The sequence below is a fragment of the Amblyraja radiata genome, chromosome 34, assembly GCF_010909765.2.
Source record: "Amblyraja radiata isolate CabotCenter1 chromosome 34, sAmbRad1.1.pri, whole genome shotgun sequence".
Lineage (NCBI taxonomy): Eukaryota > Metazoa > Chordata > Chondrichthyes > Rajiformes > Rajidae > Amblyraja > Amblyraja radiata.
Genome location: NC_045989.1, coordinates 17,751,179 through 17,761,439, shown reverse-complemented (window position 1 = coordinate 17,761,439; position 10,261 = coordinate 17,751,179). Strand labels below are relative to the sequence as shown.

Genomic DNA, 10,261 nt, shown 5'->3' with positions numbered 1-10,261 from the left:
TTCTACAATGTAGGACTCCAACCTCCCCCACCCCCCACCCCCCACCCCCCCCCCCCCCCCCCCCCCTCACTATCAACAGCACTACTGAGTGTCTTGTGTCATCTTGAAACATCTTGCATATCTAAGATATTAATGAATATAATGATCACCACGTTCTAGCCTTTATTACAAAATACCTCCATCATCACCTTCTCCCTCCTAATCACCAAGCTAATTTTGGATGCCTTGGGCTCTAACCTTCTGGACTAGTCTTTTTTACTGTAGTCATGTGGACCACATCAACAGCATTGGCCTCAATACATTTTGTCACTTTGGAAAATTCAGTCAAGTTGGTCAGGCTGAATCCTCCCACAACAAAACCATGCTGATTGTTAATAATCCTTGCATTTTGAAGTAGAGATTAATCTTGTCCCACAGAATTTTTCCCAATAACAATCTTGACATTGGACACTCAGTCCTATAAATATATGGTTTATCACTGCTACCCATCTTGAATAAAGCTACCATGTTTGCTGTCCTCCAGTCATCCAGTGCTTCCCCTTTGTTCAGCAAAGATTTAACAATCTTTGTCATCCCCTGCAATCTCCTCCCTTGCCTTCCATAACAGCCTTGAATACTTCTTATGAATCCCTGAGGATTTATACCATCTCAACACCTCGTATCTGTTAATGATAACATGTTCTAGAATTTCACTCAGCCCTTCTCTCCCTGGGTTCACCAACCAGATAAGATGCAGCTAGAATACAAATCAACATCCTGAATTTGAATTATTATTATGTCTATTTGTAATAAGCATACATATGGCAACACTGGTCGGAATTGCGATGTTCAGGTAATTCTTTCATTAGCCAAGGCTTTACTGCTGTAAATGACTGAATAATTTAAAACACCAAATTTGTTTTGTAATTATCCCCTGCTCATTAAATTGTAAAGCATTAATAATTCTATCTGAGCTCTGCTATAATTTGTGTTACATCTTATGTTTGCAGTACATGTCAATAATATTGAACAAACAGTATCTGTACCGCCTCCAAGTCGCTATCTGGTTCTGGTGTCAATACTCAAACGTCATGGTAAGGTGTGTCCCATATTCCAAAAAAAAAATCACTTGTTATCTGTTTTATTTGTGTGTATGTGTGTGTGGCCTGTATACCAGCAGGTCACATTGTCATACATTACAACTCAAATGTTGATAAAATACTTCGTTTTCTACTTGGAATTATAATTGTTCCAAATAATGAATGTAATTGCCAGAAAGGCATTGAACCTTGACCAAATGATCAATCACGTGGTGGCAGGTATCTCAAATAGTTCAAGTTTATTGTCATGTGTCCCTGTATAGGACAATGAAATTCTTGCTTTGCTTAAGCACACAGAAAATAGTAGGCATTTACTACAAAACAGATAAATGTGTCCATATACCATGATATAAATATATACACACATGAATAAATAAACTGGTAGTGCAAATAACAGAAAGTGGTTGCTAATAATCAGAGTTTTGTCCGAGCCAGGTTTAATAGCCTGATGGCTGAGGGGAAGTAGCTATTCCTGAACCTGGTTGTTGCAGTCTTCAGGCTCCTGTACCTTCTACCTGAAGGTAGCAGGGAGATGAGTGTGTGGCCAGGATGGTGTGGGTCTTTGATGATACTGCCAGCCTTTTTGAGGCAGCGACTGCGATAAATCCCCTCGATGGAAGGAAGGTCAGAGCCGATGATGGACTGGGCAGTGTTTATTACTTTTTGTAGTGTTTTCCTCTCCAGGGCGCTCAAATTGCCGAACCAAGCCACGATGCAACCGGTCAGCATGCTCTCGACTGCACCTGTAGAAGTTAGAGAGTCTTCCTTGACAATCCGACTCTCCGTAATCTTCTCAGGAAGTAGAGGCGCTGATGAGCTTTTTTGATAATTGCGTTAGTGTTCTCGGACCAGGAAAGATCTTCAGAGATGTGCACGCCCAGGAATTTGAAGTTCTTGACCCTTTCAACCATCGACCCGTTGATATAAATGGGGCTGTGGGTCCCCCTCCTAGTCCTTCCAAAGTCCACAATCAGTTCCTTGGTTTTGCTGGTGTTGAGGGCCAGGTTATTGCGCTGGCACCATATGGACAGTTGCTCGATCTCTCTTCTGTACTCTGACTCATCCCCATCAGTGATACGCCCCACAATAGTGGTGTCATCAGCGAACTTGATGATGGAGTTCGCACTGTGGTTCGCTACGCAGTCATGGGTATAGAGTGAGTACAGCAGGGGGCTGAGCACGCAGCCTTGAGGTGCTCCCGTGCTGATTGTTATTGAGGCTGACACATTTCCACCAATACGAACAGACTGTGGTCTGTGGACGAGGAAGTCGAGGATCCAGTTGCAGAGGGATGCGCAGAGACCCAGTTCTGCGAGTTTGGTAACCAGTTTGGAGGGGATGATTGTGTTAAATGCCTGAGCTGTAATCAATGAATAACAGCCTGACATATGAGTTTTTGTTGTCCAAGTGGTCCAGTGCGGAGTGGAGGGCCAGCGAGATCGCATCCACCGTTGATCTGTTGTGGCGGTACGCGAACTGCAGTGGGTCCAGGTTTTTGTCGATGTAGGAGTTGATTTGCTCCATGATCAACCTCTCAAAGCACTTCATCACCACCGGCGTTAGTGCCACTGGTCGATAGTCATTGAGGCATGTCACCTTACTCTTCTTGGGCACCGGTATAATTGATGCCCTTTTAAAGCAGGTGGGGGCCTCAGACCTCAGAAGTGAGAGGTTGAAAATGTCCGTAAAAACTCCCGCCAGTTGGTCCGCACAGGTTTTTAGAACACGGTCGGGTATACCATCAGGTCCAGGTGCTTTTCGGGGGTTCACCCCTCTGAAGGATTTCCTGACATCGGCCTCTGTGACTGAGACTGAAATGCCATCACAGCGAATGGGGGATCGGGAAGGCACATCAGTATTCTCCCTGTCAAAGCGTGCGTAAAACGCATTGAGCTCGTCAGGGAGTGATGTTACACCGGCATTCGAGCTGCCTCCTGGTTTTGTCTTGTAGGAGGTGATCAAGAAAAACTGTCAACTCAAAATAATTGGTGAAAGAAAGGTATTTGACCTGAAACATTAACTGTTACTCTTTCCACAGGTACTGTTCGACCTCTGTTGAGTGTTTCAGCCTTCTCTGTTTCGATTTCATACTTACAGCAGCTGCAGTTTTGTATTAATTTCCAACTAATTCACTTACTAGAAAATGGTTACACTTTTTTATGGGGTTTTTTAAAACAGTGATTTGTTTAACAATAATGTCCTTTAATACAATTTTACTATAGTGAATGGAGCCAACCTCTTTCTCGATATTATTGATTTTGTTTATAATCCAGTGACTACAAATAACCGAACTGTAATTCCTGGGTCTTTGTCCCTCGGTACAGGATTTTACCGACATTGGAGGTTTACACTCGATGCAATGAGCTGAGCCAAAGGTAAGGCTGTGGAAACGAGGCTGCGCATCGCAGCCTGAACTACTGGCGCCTGCAGTTCGGCTCCCTGTACACATCGACCCCGAGTTACCAGCTCGGCTTCGGAGGCGGGTACTCCGCATGTGGTCGTGCTTATTTCTCGCTTCAGGTTGGGGATGCGCTTGAGATCCCAGTGCTTGGCTCGCTGTCCCGAACGTTTCGCTGCCAGGTGATGTCACATGCCACGTGGATTTTGTTTTGGCTCCAGCTGCAATCAACGACAACAAAAGCGGAGGAAAGAAAGGTATCAGTTTGACCGGGCGAGAAGCCGAGATTGGTACTAGGGACCATGCCGCGGTAAAATACAAATATTTCACCTACTATTTCTGAGCATCAATTCCAAAGTTTCACATTGTGTGTGTTTCCCCTATACATTGAAAACCAAAATCATTTTAAATGGAAAGGAACACTGGATTGACGATAATCTAACTTTAAATATATTTGCTTAGAGAAAAAAAAAGAATGAAATAATCAACTTTTAACCTTGCTTTTATTTCCATGTATTTAAATAATGTAATTAGAACTGCGCGTTGTTCCATTACTTAAACGATGAGAAATCCTTCCAACTTTAGTTGAAGTGACCTTTTTCTGCCGTCCTCTCACTTCTGTTGACTGACAGTCCAACAACTCCCACCCTCAATCGGCAGTCTCCAGTACTGTGCAACATCACTGGAAACAGTAGAATTCTGCCAGGAAGGTCCTAGTGCGTAGTGATTTACACAAATAATAAATAGACGTGTGTTTCTATTGAAGAGTAAACGTAATGTCAATGATGTTTCTCTGGCCCTAATTTGAAAAGTTCAGACACGGCTAGCCAGCTTGAAGTTCGCTGCTTGGCATGTTATAAAATTACTTTAACGGAGTATTTGGCAGGAGAATGAGAAGACGACTGAGAGAATAGTTTATCTTCAGTTTTTGGATGAAAAACACAAACCATACCATTAAGAGTAACTGCCGTAGGGAATTTATTGGACCAAGGTAAGTGAGATTTGTAGGTGTTGGAAATTGGCGGGTTGACATCTGATAATTAACTATGTACAGTGCGGTGGAAAAAAAACGAATGTGGTACTTTTGAAGAGCAGAGAGCTTTTCAGATGTAAATCATATTTTGTAACTGCGAAATCTGGAGTTATAATCAGATATTAAAAATATCTATTCATTTTTAACCAAAAGCGGGATTGGCTCAATTTGTGAGGTTTGGAAAGAGATTCAAAGATTCAATTTTAAATGAATTAGTGTTTGAAAGGAATTATTTTTTGTGCTGTTAAGTTGTTTCATTTCACTGATTGTGGCTTTTATTCCCTGGAATATTGCGAAAAGTCACATATTTAGATCTTTGATTTAAGAAAATCGACTGACCTTAATTAAAAAGAGCAGCCTCCATAGAGTCATAGAGTAATACAGTGTGGAAACAGGCCCTTCGGCCCAACTTGCCCACACCAGCCAACAATGTCCCAGCTACCCTAATCCCACTAGCCTGCGCTTGATCCATACCGCTCCAAACCTGTCCTATCCATGTACCCTGTCCAACTGTTTCTTAAACGATGGGATAGTCCCAGCCTCAACTACCTCCTCTGGCAGCTTGTTCCATACACCCACCACCCTCTGTGTGAAAAAGTTACCCCTCGGATTCCTATTAAATCTTTTCCCCTTGACCTTGAACCTATGTTCTCTGGTCCTCGATTCCCCTACTCTGGGTAAAAGACTCTGTGCATATACCCAATCTATTCCTCTCGTGATTTTGTATACCTCTATAAGATCTCCCCTCATCCTCCTAACATCCTCATAACAATCAAATGTGCTTAACTTGCGTGAAGACGTTGATGACCGTGGAGTTCAAGGAACACGAATTTCCTGGGCATTCATAGTTTTAGTCACATCATTGCTGTGAATTTAGTTTGTCACATTGCGACCAACAGCGAATGGAGTTCCAGAGGTCAGAAATACATATATTTATTCAGGAAGTAATTTGGAAGAAAACATACAAATCTTTCAAGCTAGCCCTTTTTCTTGCTTCCCACTTCTAATTTGATAATTACTCACAATTTCTATGGACGGTAGGTTAAATGTAAATGTTTATCTAATGACTGGGTTATGCAGCAGTTCGGGTTGTATCTGTGGAGACAGAAATTTCAGGCCAAAGGACAAGAACAATGGTGCAGCTGCAAGCGCTGCTGCCTCGCATCACCAGGGACCCGGGTTCAATCCTGACCTTGGGTACTGTCTGTGTGGAGTTTGCATGTTCTCCCTGTGACTGTTTCCTCCAGGAGCTCCCATTTCATCCTGAATCCCAAAGGCGTGTGGGTATGTAGGTTAATTGACCTCTGTAATTTCCCCTGGTGTGCAGAGTGGATGGGAAAGTGGGATAACATAGAACTAGTGTGAAGGAGTAATCAATGGTCGGCATGGACACGGCCGAAGGGCCTGTTTCCATGCTATAACTCTAAACTAAATAATGAACACAAACAACTTCAATTTTAAGCAAATACAAGACTTGCAGAAAATGAACAGGAAGAGTGATGAATGGGATGGTAATTTAAGAAGACGTACGTAAACAAAAGGTTTAGATTCGAGAAATTAAAATAATCTGGTGTCAAGGAAGAGGCTTATGAAGCTTTAAATGAGATAGGCTGATATATTCCATGTATAGATGTTATCCAAAGGCAGTAATTACTTCTCCCATGTCCTTTCATTCGCCAATACCATCTCCACACCCAGTGGCTCTCCCGCAATCATCCTTAAGACAAGGTTACAGGGTTACAGTGATCATCAAGGACACAAGGAACTACAGATGTTGGTTTACAATGATAATTTGATGATTACTGATTGATTTCACTGGTGGGTTATATGATGTTAATTTTGACTTTATATTGTCATTTTCAGATTCAAAATGCAAACAGATGAAACCCCCAAGTTCCAATCTTCCCCCAAAGCCAATTGCGACAACTGCACAGATAAGAGGTTTTCGCAAAGTACAATACCTCAGTCCCTTCATTTATGGCCTCATCAAAAGCAGTTGCTGTTTCAAAATGTCTCGCCTGCATTGGAAGCTGCTCCCAGGCTTCTCGTGCCTGAGGATCATACACTAAAGAAAAGGAGGAGAGTGTTTTCTAGCCCAGAGGTAGCAAGAGGATTTGCACTTCACCTGCTGTTTTTTGCTGTAGTTGTACTGGGTTTACTTCACTGGCATGGCATGATACAGCTATTCCAAGGAAAAAGTTGCAAAGGTAAGCTAGACAGCATTAAAACTACTAAAATAGAAGGGAATATAGATACGGTATGGAAAGATGGTGAACATAAGTAGTGAGAGGTGCCATGAAACCAAAAGGAAAGAATAAAAGTAAATAGTACATTAGACTCAGATCTGAGAGAAATTTCAAACTTGACAAAAGATAAAAAGGATAACAGGTTCATTATACACAGATGGATGGGAAATTACAAAGAAAATAGAGCAGCGGCAGAACATGACAGTAGAAAATGACAGTACATTTGGCATCCCAGGAAACTAATAAAACAAAATCAAAGACTGGAATCAACTACGTTCAAGTGAGATAGAAGATGGTACAGGAAAAATAATGGCACGTAATGACTTACAAATCCACAGTTCTTGAAGAAAAAGAGCTGTAGTATTCCATATTGGTTTGGTTCAGAAATTAGCTCTTAATAATAATAATAATAATAATAATAATAATAATATCTTTTATTGTCATTGCACATCAGTGCAACGAGATTTAGTATGCAGCTTCCAACCGATGTCAAAAAAATAAAATAAATAAATAAACTGCGACGTGACCATCTGAGGGAGACAGTCCAGGGGGGATGGGGGGCACTCAGCAGGGCCGGATCAGAGCCGCTATAGCTCTGAGAATAAAGCTGTTTCTGAGTCTGGAGGTTCGGGCGTAGAAGGCCTTGTAACGTCTCCCGAAGGGAAGTAGTTCGAACAGTCCGTTACAAGGGTGTGCTCTTTTGATTGGAAAACAACAAACATTTACTTAAAGAAAAATCTGATTTTTTTTTTAACATAATGGATTGTGCAGGATGTGTTAAAATATGTAATAATGCATAATAGCTGAAGGGCACGATGATTAGAGGGATCTAGTTCAGGGTAAGTCCAGCTGGACTGATTGGATTTTCTTTTGGGAAGGGGGGATTTAACGTAGAAGATTGTATTGTTTATGGATACAGTTTATACACTCGAAGGCTTTCAATGAGGTTCAATATAATAAACTTTGGAATAATAAAAATCCACAAAGTATTGACCTGGGTGGAAATTTAGTTAGAAAGTAAAAGGCAGAAATTATTAATAATTGATATGTACACGTATTTTTAAAAATAACCTTTGGTGTCCCTTAAGTATCTGTGCTGGTGTAATAAATGTATATCAATTAATTAGATTATGCAACAGAGACCATGTAGGGACAATCTTTTGTATTTCTGCACAATGTTTAATGATGTTCCTTTGAAAAATTTGAAATGTTTGAATGCATTACGATATAATACAAATACAAGTTGCTGCTGTTATGAATATTTCTTGTAAATCTGTCCTGCACAATTTCCCAGGATATTGCCACTGCTCCAAGTTATATTATAATGTCAAATTATATAAACTAGCCTTGTATTTCCTGTACAGTCAAAGATTAATGGGTGATTTGAACCAGATTTGAAGGATTTGGACAGGAATTGTTAAGGGGGACAAAGCAAATCCTTTTCTGCTAGTCGGGAGTTCAAGGATGAAGGAATATTAGTTTTAACTAGAAGGCAGGCCGCTTGGAAAGTAGTTCTTATTATTGCAAGTAATAGAAGTGTGGAGTATTTGCCCACAAAACATTATCTCTATTAATAATTTTAAATCTGAGGTTTCTAATTCCAGCTCAGGATATTGACTGATATAAAATCAAGACAAGTAGATGGAGTTAGGGCACCAATCATACATAATCTCATAAAATGTTGCAGAATGTCTTATCCCATTAAAAAAAAAAAAAAAATAGTCTTTTCCACGTTTTTAGGAGGAAATTCCATCTCAGTGGACTCCAGAAAAAAGCATGCATTATCCATCTATAAAATTAAGTTGTTTTCTTCCTGCTATTATATGTAAGACTGCACTATTGATTTAATTTCCATCTACTACAGGTGACAACCTGGCACCAGTTGTCTTAACCTGAAGAGACCTCTAAACTGGAAAATCACAGACCTCTAGAAAGCCAGAAACACCTGAATGCCTTCAAGCTGTGGGAATTATTAGGTGCTCTTATTGTGTCTTCCAGATGTTGATAGAGACATGCAAACCCAACTTGTAAAAGCAGTTTGTTTTGTTGCTTTGTATTGGGCACAGGCCAAAGGGCGTACTACAACAGCTGGGAGCACATTGTGTGCTCAGTGTAATGTTTTAGTCGCTGTCTCCGTTGGAGAGTCACCCACCCTAATTAATAGCAACACATGAAAAGGCAATATTTCAGCAAATAAACTGCTGCATCATTATTTATCTTCAAGCTATTTGCATGGGGTTGGTTAGTATATTGATTAGCAGGCTGCTTATGCAGCTGCCTATATGCAAAACTGCTGAAAACTGATACTAATATTCCAAATGCAATAACCCAAAACACTTGATTATAACGCAGAGTACACCAACTTCCTGTTGCCTCTTCAACATGATTTCAAATTTCAGTGGAAACAAAAACAGGAATGAATATTAGTAGCAACATAAAATCGGCCTACATTGTACAAAGCAAGAGAGATGCTTTTTAATTGAGGCAGGTGGTAGATATGTAGGAAGTTAATTTGCTCTAAGAACATTGAAGAATTATTTAACATGGTAGGGTATTGCATGGATGGTCCACTGGAGATCTTGACAGAAGAGATGGAAAGTAGACATGCCATTATATCCTCAGAGAATTAAGGAGGTCCATGCTTGAAGTTCGTGTGCTCAAGAGTTTGTGTGTGGTGTTGGAAGAAGCTCCTTGGTTTCACGCCCTGTAAATGCTCCTTCAGGTACATTTTCTTACCACGAGCACCATCTGCCTCAGATGCCACTCTGTGCATATGTCAGATCACTCAGCCCCCAACAATCTGTATTAATCAGGACTTGAATGTTGGATTGCATCTTCATGCTTGGAGGATAGCAGAAAAATAAAAATGACATACGATGGGACATTAAGCAACCATCGCTTAAGTCAGGCCAAGAGGAAAGAGAAAAACTTAAGAGGGAGAGGTTCAACACCGTTCTGTTGCAAAGAGCAACAGGTTCTGTTGCCAAGAGCTCACCTGAAGCAATCTAAGGAAGATGCACAATGAATGCATAGTTAGCAAGCATGCTCGAGATCTCCAAAATGGAGTATACAACTAGCTATATTGCAGAATCTAATCTCTGTTGATTTAGACTTTATTGCAACACAGATAGCAGCCATAAAGGAATAAAGAATAGCAGCAATAGGAATAACAGTCATACAGAAGGGAGGCCATATAGTTCCTCCAAGCCTGTCCAGCATTCACTTAGATTAAGCATTACTTGCACAAAGCAACTTTTGCCACCTCAGCCTTTAGGCCCTCATATCTTAAAATATAGGCCTGTGCATTCTAATTCTAAAGCTGTAAAGACAAACCCACTATTTGATATTTCTTTCCTGTCCATGTTATTTTTATGATCTTATAAAATGAGATCACTATAGTTCTCATAGTTCTTTCACCATAGTTCTTTGGATATGTAAGACGCCTCTAGAACACTTTCCTCCTGAGGATAGTGGATTGGCCCTTATCCTATTTGTGTTCTTGATA

At 40.7% G+C, this 10,261-nt stretch overlaps 1 protein-coding gene across 5 annotated transcripts in view; it reads left to right on the top strand.

The window, feature by feature from the left end:
- Positions 1 to 989: 989 nt before the first annotated feature.
- Positions 990 to 10,261, top strand: part of LOC116991565 (cell surface hyaluronidase-like) — a 73,863-nt gene continuing 64,591 nt past the window's right edge. The window contains exons 1-2 of one of the 5 annotated variants that reach the window (XM_033050268.1): positions 990 to 1,073; positions 6,374 to 6,717. In XM_033050268.1, the coding sequence (XP_032906159.1) occupies positions 6,381 to 6,717 (337 nt within the window). In that variant the 5' untranslated portion in view covers positions 990 to 1,073; positions 6,374 to 6,380. Of the gene's footprint in view, positions 1,079 to 3,481; positions 3,735 to 4,135; positions 4,469 to 6,373; positions 6,718 to 10,261 lie in introns of those variants that run through there. The other 4 variants (XM_033050267.1, XM_033050262.1, XM_033050266.1 and 1 more) reach the window with 4 other exon arrangements.